The sequence below is a fragment of the Stegostoma tigrinum genome, chromosome 12 (genome assembly GCF_030684315.1).
Source record: "Stegostoma tigrinum isolate sSteTig4 chromosome 12, sSteTig4.hap1, whole genome shotgun sequence".
Classification (NCBI taxonomy): domain Eukaryota; kingdom Metazoa; phylum Chordata; class Chondrichthyes; order Orectolobiformes; family Stegostomatidae; genus Stegostoma; species Stegostoma tigrinum.
Genome location: NC_081365.1, coordinates 19,182,643 through 19,205,069, shown reverse-complemented (window position 1 = coordinate 19,205,069; position 22,427 = coordinate 19,182,643). Strand labels below are relative to the sequence as shown.

Here is a 22,427-nt window from a genome sequence, read left to right as displayed (position 1 = left end):
ACCCACCAAACCCTTATAGTTTCCTTTCCTGACATATAGAATCACATGCATACACAGATACATTCATCATTCACAAAACTGTGAGGAAATAAAACATGACTGGTCAAACCTCTACTTCTGGTTCCTTCTCTTCCTTTGTCTGGCAGTGTCATGAAAACAAAAGATGAGATAGGGAGGAAAAAAAAGAAGAGGGATGAACAAACACCTGCATACGTGTATCGTTAAACCGTTGTTTCAAAACCTCATTTTCATTCAAAACAGTTAGGGCTTTTCTACTGAAAGAAAAACAGTTCATTTCCTATGACATTGCTCAAAGCTATTTTGGAGTAAAGAGACAAACGGAGAGCCAATGGACATGATCAATTTGGATTTCAATATGGCTTTTGACATGGTGCCACAGAGGAGGCTGCTAAATAAGATAAAGGGCCCATGGGGTGTTAGGGGCAAGATACTGGCTTAGCTGACTAGCAGAAGGCAGACAGTTGGAATAAACGGACGTTTTCAGGATGGATGCTGGTAAACTAGGGGTTCCACAGGGGTCAGTGTTGGGACCACAACTATTCACATTATGCATTAATGAAGGAACTAAGGGCATTGTTGCTAAGTTTGCAAATGACTCAAAGACAGATGGAGGGAAGTGGGGAGGCTGCAGAAGTACTTGGACATGCTAGGAGAGTGACAAATAAGTAGCAGACAGAATACTCCACTAAGGTTATGCAATCTAGTCAGAAGTATAGATGTATTTTCTAAACTGAAATCTTAAACACAAAGGGAGTTGGGAATCCCAGTTTACGATTTTCTCAAGGTTAACATACATGATCAGTTAGCAATTAGGAAGGCGAATGCAATGTTAGTCAGAGATGGGGCGGTACGGTGGCTCAGTGGTTAGCACTGCAGCCTCACAGCGCCAGGGACCCGGGTTCGATTCCAGCCTCGGGCGACTGTCTGTGTGGAGTTTGCACATTCTCCGTGTGTCTGCGTGGGTTTTCTTCGGGTACTCCGGTTTCCTCCCACAGTCCAAAGATGTGCAGGCTAGGTGGATCGGCCATGCTAAATTTCCCATAGTGTGCGTGGGCTATGGGGGATGGGTCTGGGTGGGACGCTTCAGGAGGCGGTGTGGATTTGTTGGGCCGAAGGGCCTGTTTCCACACTGTGGGGAATCTAATCTAATAATGGATTCTCCAGCATCTGCAGTTCCCAAGATAACAAAGTGTGGGGCTGGATGAACACAGCAGGCCAAGCAGCAGAGATAATAGGAACTGCAGATGCTGGAGAATCCAAGACAACAAAACGTGAGGCTGGATGAACACAGCAGGCCAAGCAGCATCTCAGGAGCACAAAAGCTGACGTTTCGGGCCTAGACCCTTCATCAGAGAGGGGGATGGCGTGAGGGTTCTGGAATAAATAGGGAGAGAGGGGGAGGCGGACCGAAGATGGAGAGAAAAGAAGATAGGTTGAGAGAGTATAGGTGGGGAGGTAGGGAGGGGATAGGTCAGTCCAGGGAAGACGGACAGATCAAGGAGGTGGGATGAGGTTAGTAGGTAGATGGGGGTGTGGCTTGGGGTGGGAGGAAGGGATGGGTGAGAGGAAGAACCGGTTAGGGAGGCAGAGACAGGTTGGACTGGTTTTGGAATGCAGTGGGTGGAGTGGAGGAGCTGGGCTGGTTGTGTGGTGCAGTGGGGGGAGGGGACGAACTGAGCCGGTTTAGGGATGCAGTTGGGGAAGGGGAAATTTTGAAACTGGTGAAGTCCACATTGATACCATTAGGCTGCAGGGTTCCCAGGCGGAATATGAGTTGCTGTTCCTGCAACCTTCGGGTGGCATCATTGTGGCACTGCAGAAGGCCCATGATGGACATGTCATATAAAGAATGGGAGGGGGAGTGGAAATGGTTTGCGACTGGGAGGTGCAGTAGTTTGTTGCAAACTGAGCGGAGGTGTTCTGCAAAGCGGTCTCCAAGCCTCCGCTTGGTTTCCCCAGTGTAGAGGAAGCCACACCGGGTACAGTGGATGCAGTATACCACATTGGCAGATGTGCAGGTGAACCTCTGCTTAATGTGGAATGTCATCTTGGGGCCTGGGATAGGGGCGAGGGAGGAGGTGTGGGGACAAGTGTAGCATTTCCTGCGGTTGCAGGGGAAGGTGCCGGGTGTGGTGGGGTTGGAGGGCAGTGTGGAGCGAACAAGGGAGTCACGGAGAGAGTGGTCTCTCCGGAAAGCAGACAGGGGTGGGGATGGAAAAATGTCTTGGGTGGTGGGGTCGGATTGTAGACGGCGGAAGTGTCAGAGGATGATGCGTTGTATCCGGAGGTTGGTGGGGTGGTGTGTGAGAACGAGGGGGATCCTCTTAGGGCGGTTGTGGCGGGGGCGGGGTGTGAGGGATGTGTTGCGGGAAATACGGGAGACGCGGTCAAGGGCGTTCTCGATCACCGTGGGGGGAAAGTTGCGGTCCTTAAAGAACTTGGACATCTGGGATGTGCGGGTGTGGAATGTCTTATCGTGGGAGCAGATGCGGCGGAGGCGGAGGAATTGGGAATAGGGGATGGAATTTTTGCAGGGAGGGTGGGTGGGAGGAGGTGTATTCTAGGTAGCTGTGGGAGTCGGTGGGCTTGAAATGGACATCAGTTACAAGCTGGTTGCCTGAGAGGTCCAGGAAGGTGAGGGATGTGCTGGAGATGGCCCAGGTGAACTGAAGGTTGGGGTGGAAGGTGTTGGTGAAGTGGATGAACTGTTCGAGCTCCTCTGGGGAGCAAGAGGCGGCGCCGATACAGTCATCAATGTACCGGAGGAAGAGGTGGGGTTTGGGGCCTGTGTAGGTGCGGAAGAGGGACTGTTCCACGTAACCTACAAAGAGGCAGGCATAGCTGGGGCCCACGCGGGTGCCCATGGCCACCTCCTTAGGCCAAGCAGCATCTTAGGAGCACAAAAGCTGACGTTTCGGGCCTAGCAAAAGGAGTTTAGTGTAATTAACTGCAACGTTAGTTTTCGTTTCAAGAGAGCTAGAATACAACAGCGTGGAAGTGCTGCTGAGGCTGTGTAAGGCTCTGGACAGACTGCATTTGGAATAATGACAGCAGTTTTGAGCCCTGTATCTAAGGAAGGACGCTGATATGGAGGGGGTCCAGAGAAGGCTTACAAGGATGATCCTGGCGAGGAACGGCTTGTCATATGAGGAGCAGTTGAGACTTCTGGGTCTGCATTTGATAGAGTTTGGAAGAATGAGGTAGGATTTAATTGAAACTTATAGGATACTGAGAGGCCTGGATAAAGTGGGCGTGGAGCAAATGTTTCCACTAGTGAGAGGGCACAGCCTCAGGCGAAGACCCTTTGGAACCAACACAAACAGGAATCTCTTCAGCCAGATGTGGTTAACTGTGGAACTTATTTCCATAGAAGGATTGAGACCACACATTTGAGTATATTTAGGACAGAGGTAGATAGGTTCTTGATTAGTAATGGGATCAAGAGCTACAGAAATGAAGGAGAACAACGGGTTCCTCATCTCCAGATGTGACTGAATGGTGCAGCAGACTCAAATGGTCTGAATAGTCTAATTCTGCTCCTATGCCTTTATGGTCTACAACATGCTTAAAATTATTAGTTACAAAGCCCTAATTCACTGTGGGATACAGTTGAAGCATTGGACCTATTCTCTGATTTTGCCTCTCCTCAGTTAAATGCTATTTTAAAGTCTACCTTTTCCTTACTCTTAATCTGTATTCATTAATGGGATAAGGGCATCGCTGGCTAAGCAGCATTTATTGTTCATCCCTAATTGCCCTGTTCACATGTAGACAACCCTGGTTGGGGAGGGGGGGGGGGGGGGGGCAGTTTCTTTCTTTAAAGGACGTTAATGAACCAGAGGAGTTTTTCCAACAATCGACAAAGGATTCATGGTCATCATTAGATTCTTAATTCCAGATATTTTATTGAATTCAAAGTCCACCATCTGCCGTGGTAGGGTTTCAATCTGGGTCCCTGGATTAACAGTCTAGCAATAATACCACTAGGCCATTGCCTGCCAATACTATTCCACTACAGCCTGACGTTCATAAATAGTTTTAAACAGCTGTCTGTAGAACATTTGAAAATATTTTTCTATACAAAATTGTTGTTTCAGAAATAGTGCAGTACAAACAGTTCACACTAAGTATCACTTTTCTCCCCTACATTTGTCTTCAGGACTAGTCTCCTTAGAAGAAAGTGAAATAGACAACAGCATTAAACTAAAATGTAAAGCATACTTTTTTAAATTACAAATTTGATGACAAGAGGTTTCAACACACCCTAGAGTGTTTAGAAGAACTGTATTTGTTAAATAGCAAGATGGAAGTGAGATGAACAAAGATTAACATGTTACATAATGGATAAATGGCTATGCATACATCCAAATGAAATTCATTCCACAACAGCTGAAAGGGTAAAGAATTAATAGAAGCACTCTGTAAATAAATGTATGATGACAGACAGAACAAGCCTTTGCTACAATGAAAAGCTACACACAGCCCACCACTATAACACTGATTGGAAATAGTCAAGCCTTGATCTTAAATTAAACTTATGAATTTGGTTTAGGATGAGCACCAAGGGTATTTTTAGTGGTGAAAGATATTCCTTCATATTTTCACATGGGTATGTGATGTTACAATCAGGTTATTTCTAGAGGGTTACTGGAAGCAAAACAGAGGAATAAACCACTGTAATGAATGGTGTTTCACCATGTTAAACCTGGAACTGAAAGAGGAGAGTAGATCTCTGTCACACTATACAGCTGTATCCCTGTACAATACAGTTGGGAATATTCACAAATGCCTGGATAATTTGGGGTCATAAGGATCACTGGCACTAACTGCAGATCTAAAATATCAAATTGATAATGTCAATTAATGATCAGAGAACTGTTTTCACTACCCAAAAACAGGTTGTTGTGGGTGCCTTTTCAAGTGCAAGGAATCTATTTTGGTAGGTTGGCAAGTTCAAATCACCAGTAAACCAGGTTGTAACTCAGAATTATCCACAGGTACAACATACCTTAACTACTATTTTCAGATGACCAAGTTAATGATTACAGACAGGACAATATGTTATAAAACACACACAGTCTCTATGGTCCCCTCTTGCATATCCTACCTCAACTTTAAAATTAAAGAGCAATGTTCATGCTTCTTTCCCAATCCTATCTGAAGATGCTCAAATTGATCGTGCTATCTTGAACTAAAATGATTGCTGAATTGAACATTAGATGGTTATCAAGTGGCATGTACATTATTAGTTTGTCCTGTGAACCAAATTAATTTAAAATAGGAATTAAAATGGAGAAATGAAATGGTCAAGCCACTCAAATGAAAAATGTAGGTCTGTTTATAAATTTGAAAGGTTCTCTTACAGTCTCTTCTGGTTCAATTGTTTGATGAACAGACTCCTCATGTTTGTCAGCTTCATTCTCACCAATGTTTTCCTGCACATGCCAATATCAATATTCAAAGGAAAGCAATGTACACAAAATCTAACTGATTCTATAAGTTCAAATGGAAAACAAACACTAAAAACTGCAAAGTCATTTAAACAAGTAAACTCTGGTGAAAACAAACATGCCGATATTTCAAAGTTAGGACTAAGTACAATTAAAAACAAAGGGGAGAAAATGAAAAGGATGAAAACTAATACTCAGAATAAAAGTGTATATGAATGCTAAATAATGATGACTAAATGGCAGATATTAGCATCATGTCTTTCCTTGATGAAAGGAAAAGAAAATTTCAACCTCTGACCCTATTCTCTCAGTCTATTACTTGCTTCCCAGAAAAGAAGAAGGATCAATCAATGTCATATCCACTGCTAATTTTAATAGTGGAGATTGATAGAAATTTGTTAAACAAAATGGTAGAAAACATGCTAGCAGAATTGGACTGCAAATCAGCTCCAAGTTCACCAAATAACAAACAGGTTATATAAGGTAAGTGGTCTACATGTGCTCTGTGTATTATGTGAGAGATGGCAGCACGAGAAGTCAACACATATGTTCTTTATTCTAATGTGCTTCAGTGCTCCACCATTTTAAATTTTATTTCCAGGAGTTATAAATCAGGTTGACAAATCTTAAATGCAAAAAGAATTAACAGTTAGGAATGATCAGTCAATTTTATCAAAGCATTTAGACAGAAATTTAAATGAATGAAACATGTAATACATGTAACCTGAGCCCCCAAATTAAGATTGGTGCCTTGATGTTCAAATTTGCATAATGGTGTATGTATATGTCAATTGAAAGTGAAATGCAAGTGATAGAAATCATATAATCCAACAGAAAAAGTTACATCTTCAGTAAATGTTATGGCCCACACTTAGCATGCTATATCAAAGGTCTGTAAAAAATAAATTCCAACTAAAAAGGCAGTTTAGGTAACTACATAAAATACCTCTAATACTTTGCTCCACGAAATTAAGGTATAAATTTGGCAGTCCAGCAAAATGTATTAAGATGTATTAATGCAGAACTAATATCTGACAATCCTTCAATCATTCGCTACTATCAATTAAGCTGTTAAGATGTATTATTTCTACAAAATGTATGCTTTAAACCTCACATCAAAATGGCAAATTTGAATTTTTAGGACCCATTACTGTGCTTGCACAAAATTACTACTTCCATCTCCGCATACCATTATGGAAAAGAGGTGTAAAAAAAAGCAAGAAAGCATGCACAAAACATATGCCACACACAATAAAAGCAAATGCATAATTACATTTATATCTGTTGACTGCTCAAAAGGAGTATGCAACATATCAATATTTTCTTCAGGCTGATCTTCTGCAGCTATAGACAGCTCATTGCCCTACCAAAGTGAAATATCAAGATGAGGGAAAGCAGTTGCATCATGCAGATATGTTGTAGACAAGTTTTACAGGCAGAAAGAAGAATATTGTTGACAGGCAACATTATTTTCTGTTAACCCAAGCTAAAAAAAATTAGAGACATGAAAAATTGCACTCTGACATTGAAAATACCTGCCATTGGAATTTATGTTGGAATTATAAAATGTTGGTGTGGCTTATGATTTGGTTAAAGCTACTTTTCTTCCAAATTTGAAATGCACATACCTCTTATTTCTCTAGGATTTTGTTATCCAAAACTAGGTTTGCAGACTGCAATGAAATTAAAACCTGGATACAGGCCAATGGCCCGATTTGCTAATGTTGCTATTTATCTTCCAAGTAAGTAATAGCCTCAATTCTTCTGGTGTGATTTTACACCCATATCCATAAGTTTGGGTTCAAAACAGACTGAGTGGAAGGCAAAGTTAAGAGCTGTCACCAGGCTCGGGCTTTCTTTTAAAAAAAATTATATATAAAAAGACTCGATACTACAACATGTGGTGTTCAGAGAAAATCAGCTCTAATCTTACTGTTTACATTATAGAAAGACAATTCCATGAAAGCTATTGCCTGATATTAATGGGTGTATTCTTGATGCTTCTTGAAACAGATTTCTGACATCCACATGGCAAAATTTCAGACTCCTGTCGAGCTCACTGTCTGCTTTCCTCTCTCACTTGTTTAGCTTTACCACACAGTATCTGGATGTGAGTTTGCTCGCTGAGCTGGAAGGTTAGTTTTCAGACGTTTCGTCACCATTCTAGGTAACATCAGCAGTGAGCCTCCGACGATGCGCTGGTGTTATGTCCCGCTTTCTATTTATCTGGTTAGGATTCCTTGGGTTGGTGATGTCATTTCCTGCATCGGTGATGTCATTTCCTGTTCTTTTTCTCAGGGGATGGTAAATTGGCTCCAAGTCAATGTGTTTGTTGATGGCATTCCGGTTGGAATGCCATGCTTCTAGGAATTCTCGTGCATGTCTCTGCTTGGCTTGCCCTAGGATGGATGTGTTGTCCCAATCAAATGTGTCCCACATCCATCCGAGGACAAGCCAAACAGAGACATGCACGAGAATTCCTAGAAGCATGGCATTCCAACCGGAATGCCATCAACAAACACATTGGCTCCAAGTCAATGTGTTTGTTGATGGCATTCCGGTTGGAATGCCATGCTTCTAGGAATTCTCGTGCATGTCTCTGTTTGGCTTGTCCTCGGATGGATGTGGGACACATTTGATTGGGACAACACATCCATCCTAGGGCAAGCCAAGCAGAGACATGCACGAGAATTCCTAGAAGCATGGCATTCCAACCGGAATGCCATCAACAAACACATTGACTTGGAGCCAATTTACCATCCCCTGAGAAAAAGAACAGGAAATGACATCACCGATGCAGGAAATGACATCACCAACCCAAGGAATCCTAACCAGATAAATAGAAAGCGGGACATAACACCAGCGCATCGTCGGAGGCTCACTGATGATGTTACCTAGAATGGTGATGAAACGTCTGAAAACTAACCTTCCAGCTCAGCGAGCAAACTCACATCCAGAACCTCAACCTGAGCTACAAATCTTCTCAAAACTCGCTAACACAGTATCTAGTGGGGAGCAGATTTTTACTATCACAAGGTTGTTCCAGGGGCCTAAAGTCCTGGCCCTACACTCATTCTTTGTGGTACTGTTTCCAAATCCCCATTAACCATCTCCACATCTATGCACTGAACTTGTTCCTTTGCCTACCTGTCCTAAAGTTGAGTGTCCACAGCCTCAAACTCGTATGTAAAAGTTTTTCATGCCTCTTTCCCACATCTTCTACATTTATTCTTCATCTCTGTATACATTCCCGTTAATTCATCAGTTGAAACTGCAGATTTCTACCTACTCTATTCCTACATAATTTTACACATACCCACATCAACTTACCCTTTAGTCATCACTGTTGTATGATAAAGGAAAATCTGTCGGTAGAATTACGGGATCTTATAGCTCAGAAGCCCTGAGAATATTGTGGATATGTCATTCTTTTGAAAGAACCATGAAATTACTAATTCATCCATTCCTCCCCCACAGATTTGCATGATTTCCTATTTAAGTATACACCCAATGCTCTTCTGAAAGATATGACTGAACTTGTTTCCAATAAGCTCTTATATGCATTCCAGATCATAACTTCATGTGAAAATAAACATTGGCAAAGTGGGAATTGTGTGTTTCACCAACTTCGTATCCTCTAGTTAGCAACCCACTCACAATGGAAACAATTTCTTCTTTAGGAGTTTGAATAAATCCTCTGCTCCATTCTCTCCATGTAACTGAAGTCCCACATTTTGGTATATATTCACTGCAGAGTTTGCAAGTTCTTGACAGGTTTCTGAAAATTACTAAACATATGGATAAAATGCCAGTTGGCTGCCAGTGATTTATGACAAAGGTGAGCATAACTTCCTTTCTTTTGTACCCCATCACTTTTCACAATGCAGAAGATCAGAGTGACCAACTCTTAAATATCTCATCTTTTAAAATAGTGTATCAGCTTGCTCGGTCACCTTAAATGTTGGTATATTGGTCTCAATGCTCCTATAAACCCTTCAAATGTAGATAGATAATTAATATTCGCTGCACATTCTTCCCCTGGCCAGTTTATGTCCTCCTGAAGTTGGTTATTGTTCTCCTCACTTTTTTTCAAAACCACATTTGGAATAGACATTGAAGCAATTTTGTTGTAGAGAAAATCATCTTAATATTTGTTTGCTTGTACATATCCCAATTGCATTAGTATTTAATTCAATAGTCCTGAACTACTCGAGATCTCAGTAGGCCTGATCAGTGCCAACTTCTGCAACCTACTTTCACTATCATAGAATGGTTACAGCATAGGAGGGGGCCATTTGGTCACACATGTATGTCCTAGAACTCTGCAAGAGCAGCTCTGTGTAATCCTCACCATTTCCCTGAAAATGGTTTAGACGTGAGAAAATTATCCAAATATCTTTTGAAAGCCTCCAATAACCTCACAGGCAGTGTGTTCCAGGTACTGACCACTTGCTGCAAACTACCAGACTGCTCCATGATATCCACGGACAGGTTCTATAATCCCTGTAACATCGCGTTTTCCACCAAAGCCTTCACATCCTTCCTACAATACCAATTGCAACCATTTGACCTATATCCCTCTAAACTCCTATTCAATATGCCCATCCAAATGTCTTTTAAATGCTGTTATTGGACCAGCCTCCTCCACTTCCTCTGCCAACTCATTCCATACATGCACCATCCTTTGCATGTAAAAGCTGCCTAAGGCCCCTTTTAAATCCTCTTCCTCTCACCATAAATCTATGCCATCTAATTTGGGACTCTGCTACCCTGGGGAAAAGATCTTGGTTATTCACCCTATCGGTGCCCCTCATGATCCTATAAACTTCTAGATGATCACCCCTCAGCCTGTGACACTCCAGGGAAAATAGCCCCAGCCTATTCAGCCTCTTCCCAGAGTTCAAACCCTCCAACCCTGGCATCTTTTCTGAACCTTTCCAAGTTTCACAACCTCCTTCCTATAGGGGGCAAACAAGAATTGAACACAGTATTACAAAAATGTGGCCCAATCTTGTCTGAAAATTTTATTGCTATTCTCTCTGAAGATTCTCTCCACATTTACTGCTATCACTAAATTTTCAAATTTGTCCCATCGACTCAAGTTAAAATCATTAATATGCATAAAAAAGCAGGGTTCCTAACATGGATCCTTAGGGAACCACTGTATGCTTTGTTCCAGTATGAAAAGCAACTTTTCAACTTTCTGTTTCCAGTCACTCACCCACTGATGCATCCATGCTATTATCTTTATACACCTTGGGGTCTTGACAAGTCTGCGATAAGGAACTTGTGCACTATTTCATCTGCAATAATTGCATTAAACTCTATTGCCTATAAAAACCAGTTTAAATGCAATTTGCCCTTGACAAGATTAATTTTGCCTTTCCTAATCAAAGTAACTTAATTTTGGCCTAGATTAGCAGAAGTGTTCACACCACTATGGTTAAACTGGTTGCTATATAGTTGCTGATCTTATCTTTACACAGTTCTTTGTGCAATTGCATTCACAATTCTACATCCACTTGCACCATTACTGAACCTAAACTGACATTACAAAGTAACATGTCTCCTCTGTACTGCTATAAAACATGGCAATAAATATGATCATTGTGAGAAAACCAAAACGTGCAAAACTGCAAACTGTCAGGCTGCACACTGTTATATTTGGATAAGTTCAGCTCCAAACAACTAAATTAATAGAGCTACAATTGTGAAATACACCCCAAAACTGATTCAGATTCTGTCCAATTGATACGTGCCAAAAAAGTAAAGATTATGCAGCTCCAAGCAGTGATCTAATCAACAATCCACAGGGCATGCTTCAAAAGCGCCAAGCAAAAACATCAGTTGTAATGGGAACTGCAGATGCTGGAGAATCCAAGACAATAAAATGTGAGGCTGGATGAACACAGCAGGCCTAGCAGCATCTCAGGAGCACAAAAACATCAGTTGAATGGGTTAGCTTAGATTATGAAGTAGAGGAGGACAAAAGGGGAAAAGCAAACTTAAAGCTTAATTACATCTGCTTGATCATTTTCTGGAACTTCACCATTCTGGATGATTGCAGCTTGATGTGCTTCCTGAAGCAGAGCAAAACCAAAAAAAAAACAGAAACACAGAATTGCATATAGCCTATAAATTAATAAACATGAGGAAATGATTTCAACAATTCACCACTTCAGATTCAGTGCAATAAAAATGACAAAATTGAGATTCACTAAGTTTGAGCATTGGTCATCATCCAGTAAAAATGTAAGTTTTCATACAGTTCAAAAACCAGATATTGAATTTTCACTGCAACTTTTAAATTCATGTGCTTAAATCTATCACAATACTTCCAATACACTATCTGAAATAGTATAACGTGCAAAGAAAATATGAAAGCAAATTTAACATACATGACGGAAGTCATTTATCCAGCTGACATTCCAAAAGAAAATAGCATTTTTACAACTACAATTAACAGGAATTTACAGAGGTTAAAATACAAGAACATGAAGGATTATTTCCAATCTCAAACATAGGGGCACAGGTAAGTGGTGGATTATTTGAGACTAAAATAGAAATTGCCTTGCTCAAAGTTGTGAATCTTTGGAATTCTGTACGCAAAAGCTTACAGAGGTTCCCCTCAATGATAGAATTCAATCATTGAGACAGACAGGTTATTGGACTCAGGGGATTGAAGGATGTAGGAAGTGGGTGAGAAAGTGGAGTTGATGTGTTTTGATCATATTAATATGGAGCAGCTCAACAGGTTAGATCTGCTCGGTCCTACTTTGTGTTCTTTTATGAATTCCAATGACGTTTTGATCTGAATTAATTGTTCAACCTCATTCTGGTTATTACAGACAAAATAGCTGATTAAAATAGCATGCATGAGGAACCTGCTATTTGGAGGTGGTGCGGGACACATTTCTGAAAATTAGACTCATTAGTATATTACATAAATGACACAAGTTTTTATTTTTGCCCGCTACCAAGTGAACTGTATGGAGCATTGCAATTCTCAGTTTAGTGCCATTATGGTTGCTGGTCCAGTGTTTGAACTGGCACTTTGTTGGCAACTCCACTCAGACAGGTCATAAAAATGACTGGTATTTTGAATGGAGATCAATTATACTGGTGCAGAAGATGATTCTCTTCAAGGGTGGGCCTAAGGCCAAGATAGAAAAAGCATACTGCTGCTTCCAATCAATTCTGTACTCAACTGGAAGTAATGATGCTGAGACCACATTCCCCAAAATAAAATCATCATAGGCAAACAAGAAGGAAAAGCTTCTGCTGGTTGCACATGCATCTGTCAATGGCAGCAACAGTAAGAATGATCACTGCACAGTCCTTGTGGAAACAAGGTCCCACCTTCATATTGAGAATAACCTCCATCATGTTGCATGGCACTATCCCATCATGCTAAATGGGACATACTTCAAACTGATCGAGCAACTCAAGGCTGGGCATCCACAAGGCACTGTACTACCAACAGCAGCAAAACTGCATTCCAACACTGCACATTCCCTACTACATTCAGTCTTGAATGATGGTGGACAATTCAACAATTTACTGGAGGAGGAGTAAAATATTGAATGATGGAACAGACTAACATATCAGTGCAAAAGTTAAGGCTGCAACATTTGCAGCCATCGTCAGTTAGAAGTGTCATGTGGATGATCCAACTCTGCCTCCTTCACTTGACCCAGCATCAGTTTTCAGTGAATTTGATTCACTCCACGTGGCATCAAGGAATAGTTGAAGACACTGCACAATGCAAAAGCTTGAGCCATGACAACATACTGGCAACAGTACAGAAGACTTGTGCTCCAGAACTTGCCATTCCCCTCACAAACATTTCCTGAACAGTTACAACATCAGTGTCTACCTGACAATGTGGAAAATTGCCCAAGTATGTCCTGTACACAAAGAACAGCATAAATCTAATCCAGTGAATTATCATCTCATCAGTCTAATCTTAATTATTGGTAAAGCAATGGAAAGTGTCATCAGTGTTATCAAGCAACACGGACTCAGCAACAACCTGCTGACTTATGCCCAGTTTGTGTCCTGCAATGGCCACTCAGCTCCTGATCAATTCACAGCTTTAATCCAAATATGAACAAAAGAGTTGAATTCCAGAGGCAAGGAGAGAGTGACACCCATTGACATCAAGGCAACAGTTGACCAAACACGGCAACAAGAATCCCTATCAAGGCTGGAAACAATGGGTATCAGGAGGCTGCTGGTTAGAGTCGATTCTGGCACACAGGAAGATGGCTGTGGTTGTTGGAAGTCAGTCACCTCAGATCCAGGACATCTCTGCAGGAGTTCCTCAGGAGTAGGGTCTCAAGCCCAAACATCTTCAGCTGTTTCACTAATGACCTTCCCTCCATAAAGGTCAGAAGTGAATAATACAGGATAGTACAGATTATCCTTGGTCCAATGTACTCCAGTGCAGAAGTACAGTGAAAGGTTTTACTAATGGCTGCCGTTAATGGCCCCATCTTAGGCACGAGTACCTAGGCATAAATCTTAGAGTAAAAATCAAGTGTTGTTACAAAGTAAAAATTAATAGATTACCATGAAACAGTGAAAAAGTCTAGAATGATAATAAGTGACCATAAGTACTCAGGTTGCATTCCATGCCTGCAGGCCCTAGTGCAAAGGTCATGCTGCCTCCATGCAGGACACAAAGGGGTATGTCCAGCACTATTTGCAAGTCCTCCGATACTGTCACTTCATGTTCAAATGCAACAAGATCTAGACAATGTTCAGTCTTCAGCTGACAAATGGAAAGTAATATTCAAGCCATACAAATGCCAAAAAGTGACCATCTCCAATAAAAAAAATCTAACCTCCGCTCCTTGACTTTCAATGGTGTTACCATCACTGAATTACTCACTATTAACATCATTACCATTGACCAGAAACCCAAATAAACACAAACAGTGACTACAAGAGCAAGTCAGAGGCAAGTAACACTGCAGCGAATAACTCATCTCCTGACTCAAGGCCTGTCCATCATCTGCAAGCCACAAGTCAAGTGTGTGATGGAATACTCCTCACTTGCCTGATGGGTGCAGCTCCAAAAGCACAAGAAGCTTCCCTCCATCCAGGAGGAAGCAGGCTGGAAGACTGGCACCATATCCAAAAACAGCTATTCTCTCCACCACAAACACTAAGTAGCAGCAGTATATACCATCTGTACAATGCTCTGCAGAAATTTACCAAAGATTCTTAAACAGCACTATCCAAACTCTGGACAGCTTCCTTCTACGAGGACAATTGCAGCAGATACATTAAGAACACCATGACTTACATGATCCCCTCCAAGCCACTCACCATCCTCACTGTCACATGGGTCTAAATCCTGAAATTACCTTCCTAAGGGCATCGCGGGTCAACTTACAGCACACTAATTTTTCAGCTGCATCAAACTGGACTATGACCATTCTTGATTCTCCCCCCCTTTTTGTTTGTTTGTAGGATCTGTGCATCATAGTTAAGCCAGCATTTAATTGCTGATCCCCAAATACCTGGAGAAGGTGGCAGTGAACAGCTTTCTTGAACCACTGCAGCCCTGGGGATCAGGATATATCCACAGTAGTGTTAGGAGGGGAGTTCCAGGACTTGAAATATTTCAAGAAATTTACTTCAAGACAATATTTTCCTTCATATTCTAAGATGCAGTCCATTGTGCAGCTTCTCACCTGAATGTTCATAGAGTCATACAGCGCAGAAATAGACCATTCAGTCCAACTAATCCGTATCCAGACATCCTGATCTGACCTAGTCCCATTTGCCAGCATTTGGTCCATATCCCTCGAAACCCTTCCTGGTCATACAACCATCCAGATGCCTTTTAAATTCTGTAATTGTACCTGCCTTCACCACTTCCTCTGGCAGCTTGTTCCATATGTGCACCACCCTCTGCATGAGCAAAATTAACCCTCAGGTCCCTTTTAAATCCTTCCCCCCTCACTTTAAACCTATGCCCTCTAGTTTTGGATTCCACCTCCCTAAGAAAAAGATCTTGGCTATTTACCTCATTCATGCCCCTCGTGATCTTATAAACTTCTATAAGACCACCCCTCAACCTCTGATGCTCCAGGGCAAAAAACCCCAGATTATTCAGTCTTTCCCGGAAACTCAAACCCTGGCAACATCCTTATAAATCTTTTCTGCACCCTCTCAAGTTTATCAACATTCTTCCTATAGAGGGGTGACCAGAATTATACACAGTATTCCAAAAGTGGCCTAACCAATGTCCTGTACAGCAGCAACATAACATCCCAACTGCTATACTCTGCACTGATCAATAAAAGTGTGCCAGTTACCTTCAGCACCCTGTCTACCTGTGACTTCACTTTCAAGGAACAATGTGCCTGCACCCTTAAGTCTCTTTGTTCGGCAACACTCCCCAGGGCCCTAGCATTAACTGTATAAATCTTACCCTGGTTTGCCTTACCAATATACAACACCTCATTTATCTAAAATTAAACTCCACTTGCCACTCCTCAGCCCACTGGCCCATCCAAAGTCCTGTAATACCCGGAGATAATCTTTTTCACTGTCCATGGCACCACCTACTCTGTTGTCATCCGCCTCCTTTATTCACATCTAAATCATTTAAAAGTAGTGACAAAAACAGTGGACCCAACACCAATTCTTGTAGCATGCTACTGGTCACAGGCCTCCAGTCCAAAAAGTGACCCTCCACGTCGCCAACGTTCAAGCCAAATTTATATCCAATTGTCTAGCTCCCTCGGATCCCATGTGATCTAAACTTACTAATCAGTCCACCACGTGGAGTCTTGTTGAACACTGATGAAGTCGTCCATACAGACAACATCTACCACTCTGCCTTCATCATTCTGTTTTGTAAGAGTTTTTTGAAGAGCAATCAAGTTAGTGAGAAATGATTTCCCATGCACAAAGCATGTTGACCATCTCTAATCGGTCCTTGAGTTTCCAAATGCTTGTAAACTCTGTCCCTCCAGCAACTGACCCACCACTGACATAAGGCTCACCAGTCAATAGTTCCCTGGTTTTCCTTACAGCCTTTCTTAAATAATGGCACCACATTTGTGAACCTCCAGGATTCTGGCACATCACACATGACTATAGATGACACAAATATCTCAGCAAAGGGCCCGGAAATCTCTTCTCCAATTTCCCACAAAGTTCTGGAAACCACACTCAAACTTCATTTGGACTCCTCCTGGTCCAAAGCGAGGCAATGACCAGCTCAAATGGACATCAAAACTTGACCAACAACGCAATCAAAATTGCTCAGTAAAGAACATCAACAACTCTCAGACAATTAACAATCACAACTGAACTGGACCAGTCACATCTACAACGCTACAAGAGTCAGGCAGCGACTGGCTATTTTGTATCCTGACCCTGAAAGGTTTTGCCACTGCCACAGCGTCAGAGAACTTTGATCAAACTTGACCACGATAACCAATTTTCCTAAACTAAACTAGTCCCATTTGCCTGTGTTTGGTCCATATCGCTCCAAATCTTTCCTATTCACGTACCCATGCAAATATCTTTTAAATGCTGTAATTGTACCTAACCCTACCACCTCCTCTGGTAGTTCATTCCGCATATACACCAGCCTCCGCTCCTTTTTAAATCTTTCCCACTCACCTTAAACCTATGCCTTCCAGTTTGGTTCGGCTCAAGTCACAATGGTGATGAAACATTAACCATTCATCGGATGAACGCAGCCTCAACAGCGCTAACAGAATTTAGTACAGAGGGAACAGGGTGGTCTGTCTTTCTACGACTGGATTCAATATTGTCTCCTCCCTCTTGTCATTTGCAACTGCAGTGTGTCACATTCACAAGCTAGAGGATATGATACACTGCCTGAACACAATCACTGGTTGAGAATACCAGCATTGCTTAAATCTAATCCATACATAAATTACACCATTCATCCTAGTTGAATCAACATCCTAGAAATTCCTACACCATGCACTTGTGGGAACATCTCTGCATCTCTCACATCATGACTAACTCACCTCCTGGACCCCAAAGCCTGTCCATCATCTACAAGGCACAAGTCAGGAGTATTATGGAATACCCATCACTTACCTGGATGGATGCAACAGCATTCAAGAAGCCTGACACCATCGTGGGCAAAAGTAGCCCCATGACTGGCACCATATCTACAAAGATCCACTTCCTCTACCACCAATGCTCAGTAGCAGCAGTGTGTACCATCTACAAGAAAAACTGCAGAAATTCACAAAGTTCCTCTGATAGGTCCTTCCATCTAAAAGGACAAGGGCAGCAGATACAGGGGAATACTACCATCTGCAAGTCCCCCTCCCAGCCATTCGTTAGCCTGACGTGTAATTACATTGTCATTCAGTGAAAATCTTGAGATTCCTGAAATTCCTTCCCTAACAGCATTGCAGGTCAACTTGCAACAAATGGACTGCAGTGGTTCAAGGTGGCAGCTCACGACCACGTTCTCATGGTCATCCAGGGACAAGCAATAAATGCTGGCCAATAAGCGATGGCCACATCCCACAAGTGAATAAATAAATCATCTACACACTCCCCTCAAAAATCACATTCAATCCCAACTTAGAACTATGTTGCTGTTTCTTAACTATCGCTGGGTCAAAGTCCTGAAATTCCTTCCCCAACACCTCTTTGTGTGTGTCTGTGTGTGTATCAACACCACATGGACTACGGCAGATCAGGAAAACAGCTCAGTACCACTATCATCTCAACAGATTTAGGATGGGCATATAAATGCTGGCTTAGGTAGAAATGTCCACATTCCATGAAGTTTTATTGTGCAATTCGTTTCTGACTGACTGAAAAGTAGTAATTGATTGAAATAGTACACGTGGATAAAAGACCCAACACCAGCAAGGCAATTGAACACCACCAAATGTAGTCTTGGTGACATTTTCCACATCTGGGAAGTGAACAAAAAAAAACTCCTGTTCCTAAAGACCTTTGCTTAGCACAAGGCATTTATTTTTATCTTCTATAGGAGTATTCAACTTCACAATAGCCCAAGAAAGCATCACAGACAGATTTCTTCACATCAGTTAGTTTATTTATACTGATAAATCTCAAGGTTCAAGGGCTTGTCCTAGTCCATTATTGTCCTCAATCTCCGCAGACTGTTTGAATTAAAACGAACATTATTAACAATAAGTTGTGCATTCATTTCCACAGTTTTATGACATTAAGTAGGCATTTTTTTTAAAAAAGTGGAGTACAATTCAGTGTATAATGAGGGTTTACCTTTGAACCAGGAGGAGGATCCAGACCAAGAAATGCATAAACTCCATTGTCTTCCTTGGCATTAAAGAAAGCTTCAAAGTCCTAGAGTGTCAAAATGATCAACGGCTTAGAAATTTGTGATGTGTTTGTAATGCATCAACAATGCTCCTTTTAAATACTATTGGAAATATCAACACAACATCATTACAATAAGCCCTGATGTGCAAGTCCCAGGATGAGTTATAAGTAGGGACTCCCTTGTCAGCCTTCCGCAAGGCCCATTTCCTCCAGACACACCAGTTTACTGCTCCTTCACTCCCAAAGAGTCCCCACAACCCCACCGCACCTTGCCCTGCAATCAAAGAAGGTATAGCAACTGCTCATTTACTTCCTCCCTCCTCACTATCCAAAGGTATCAAACACACCTTCCAGGTGAAGCAGTGCTTTTCCTGCACTTCACTGAAATCTAGTCTACAGTATTTACTACTCATAGTGTGGCCTCCTTTACACTAGGGAAACAAAGCGCAGACTGGATGACCACTTTACAATAGGCCTACATTCTGTCCACAAAATAGACCCTAAGCTTCCAGGTGAGTGCCACTTCAACACTTTGTTCCCTAGCCAGCATCTGTGTCTCAGACTTGCTACAGTGCTCCAGCAAAGCTCAGTGAATGCTGGAAGGACAGCACCTCATCTTCTGCTAGGGAACTTTGTGCCCTTCTGGACTTGAAGTAGAGTTCAACAATGTTAGGGCTTAACAGCTTTGCCCATGCTTACGACCGCCTGACATATCAGGTCTTGTCTTCACATCAGAGATAATGGGAACTGCAGATGCTGGAGAATCCAAGATAATAAAGTGTGAAGCTGGATGAACACAGCAGGCCAAGCAGCATCTCAGGAGCACCAAAGCTGACGTTTTGGGCCTAGACCCTTCATCGGAGAGGGGGATGGGGAGAGGGTTCTGGAATAAATAGGGAGGGGCGGGGGAAGAGGCGGACCGAAGATGGAGAAAAGAAGATAGGTGGAGAGGAGAGTATAGGTGGGGAGGTAGGGAGGGGATAGGTCAGTCCAGGGAAGATGGACAGGTCAAGGAGGTGGGATGAGCTAGTAAGTAGGAAATGGAGGTGTGCTTGAGGTGAGAGGAAGGGATGGGTGAGAGGAAGAACAGGTTAGGGAGGCGGAGACAGGCTGGGCTGGTTTTGGGATGCAGTGGGGGGAGGGGACGAACTGGGCTGGTTTTGGGATGCAGTGGGGGAAGGGGAGATTTTGAAGCTAATGAAGTCCACATTGATACCATTGGGCTGCAGGGTTCCCAAGCGGAATATGAGTTGCTGTTCCTGCAACCTTCGGGTGGCATCATCGTGGCACTGCAGGAGGCCCATGATGGACATGTCATCTGAGGAATGGGAGTGGGGGGGGGGGGGGGGGTTAAAATGGTTCGTGACTGGGAGGTGCAGTTGTTTATTGCGAACTGAGTGGAGGTGTTCTGCAAAGCGGTCCCCAAGTCTCTACTTGGTTTCTCCAATGTAGAGATAGCCACACCGGCCACCCTGTGGTTGCAGGGGAAGGTGCCGGGTGTGCTGGGGTTGGAGGGGAGTGTGGAGCGAACAAGGGAGTCACGGAGAGAGTGGTCTCTCTGGAACGCAGACAAGGGTGGAGATGGAAATATGTCTTGGGTGGTGGGGTCGGATTGTAGATGGCAGAAGTGTCGGAGGATGATGCATTGTATCAGGAGGTTGGTGGGGTGGTATGTGAGAACGAGGGGGATCCTCTTGGGGCAGTTGTGGCAGGGGCGGGGTGTGAGGGATGTGTTGCGGGAAATGCGGGAGACGCAGTCAAGGAAGTTCTTGACCACTGCGGGGGAAAAGTTGCGGTCCTTGAAGAATGTGGACATCTGGGATGTGCGGGAGTGGAATGCCTCATCCTGGGAGCAGATGCGGCAGAGGCGGAGGAATTGGGAATAGGGGATGGAATTTTTGCAGAAGGGTGGGTGGGAGGAGGTGTATTCTAGGTAGCTGTGGGAGTCGGTGGGCTTGAAATGGACATCAGTTTCAGAACTTGTCTTCACACAGACTGCCACCAATGCACTACCCAATGTAAGTCACTAATAGACCCCTTTAGCAGCTGTTCATTCCCTAAACTGACCTTTAACCACTCTTCTGTCTAATTTTTTCTGTCTCTTATAGGCTCCACCTCCATGTATCATTTACAATCCCGTTCCCATCTTCTTCATAAAAACCATCCTTTTCCTAGGTACTATCAATCAGCTCTGAAGCAGCAAGGGTAACTGGATCTGAAATATTAACACTGTTTTCTCTCCAAAAGATGCCAACAGACCTGCTGGGATTTTCAAGCAATTTCTGGTTTTGATCTAGGGACACGGGTTCAAATTCCAACATGGCACATGAATTTGAATTCAATTAAAAAGCCTGCAAGCCAGCCTATTTGTGACCATGTACCACTGTTAATTGATATGAAAACACAAATGTCTTTTAGGGATGGAAATATGCCATCATTACATGACTTGGCCTACACATGACTCCAGACCCACAGCAATATAGTTGACTCTTAAAGGATGGGTAACAAATGCTGGCCTAGCTGCTATCCCAAGTCCCATATTAAAAGAACATGGAAAACCAGAAAATCATACTGCTTTATTTGTTTAATCTTAACCTTTTGTTCAATTTGTTTTTCTACAGAATATTGCCCAATTTCATGGAACCAAATGAAAACTGCCAAAAACAGCAAACGGCATAAAATCCCATATCTTCGAAAGGCTGGCTTAGACCTGGATTTTTTTTTGGGGCACGGGGTGATCCATAAAATAAGTTTTAATGTTGGACTTGCTAAGGGAGACGCAAATACTTGAAATGACTATTTTTTTACCCAACTTAGTAACGGGGATGGCCTCTCATAATGACAAGACGACAGGGCTGCAGTTTCCATTTTTCTGTATTTTTTCCGGAAATTTCCACCCAGTTGTAACTATCACGCTTCAACACTAAACATTCAATGTATAAAATGAATAAATTTAAGCAGTAATAAAGCAGTACAATTGTGCTTCTTATGAATGAGAGGTATGCAATAATAACATCATAACACCAATAAAATTCATCACAGACTATGCATGCATTATAGAGCGATGTCTGGCAGGGTGTTTAACCCAAGGGTCATCAGAAAAAAAACAGAGAAGGCAAGATCCTCACATGGTGACTTCAGCCAGAACAAGATATGAACTTGCGCTGTCAGTGTCATCATATTGCAAACCAGCCAACTGAACTACCTGGCATCCCAGAGAGATTTTACAATTATGAACAGAACAGATCACACTACTCTTATTTGGAGTCAAGGCAATAAAAATTAACAAAGACACACAACAGACTCCTAACACACCATCATTTCGTTCACGTCAAATGCACTTGCAGGGTACCATCAGTTATCTTTTCAGTTAGTTATCAAGATAGCTGAAGAAAAGGACAGGCCACAAGCAGAGGTCCAGGAATGGTGTGCTTTATGGCATCAATTTGCCCCTCTTGAGCAGTGAAGACATGGTTTACATAGTGTGTACAATGAGATTCAAGAAAGATGCAAGCAAAGTAGTTTATTAGCTCAGGGATAAATGTAAACAAAAAGGCATCACATTTAAGAGATGATGGTGGAAGAACACAAACTCCTAAGAATTCAAAACAGAGGGAGTAAAGAAAATTA

The 22,427-nt window shown here is 42.4% G+C and overlaps 1 protein-coding gene across 6 annotated transcripts in view; it reads right to left on the bottom strand.

Annotated features, from left to right (window-relative positions):
• Positions 1 to 22,427, bottom strand: part of sh3bgr (SH3 domain binding glutamate-rich protein) — a 49,417-nt gene that overhangs the window by 5,226 nt on the left and 21,764 nt on the right. The window contains exons 3-7 of one of the 6 annotated variants that reach the window (XM_048541155.2): positions 18,741 to 18,821; positions 11,492 to 11,551; positions 6,745 to 6,834; positions 5,385 to 5,456; positions 110 to 139 (exon numbers count right to left, since the gene is read on the bottom strand). In XM_048541155.2, the coding sequence (XP_048397112.1) occupies positions 110 to 139; positions 5,385 to 5,456; positions 6,745 to 6,834; positions 11,492 to 11,551; positions 18,741 to 18,821 (333 nt within the window). The remainder of the gene's footprint in view (positions 1 to 109; positions 140 to 5,384; positions 5,457 to 6,744; positions 6,835 to 11,491; positions 11,552 to 18,740; positions 18,822 to 22,427) is intronic. The other 5 variants (XM_048541157.2, XM_048541158.2, XM_048541159.2 and 2 more) reach the window with 5 other exon arrangements.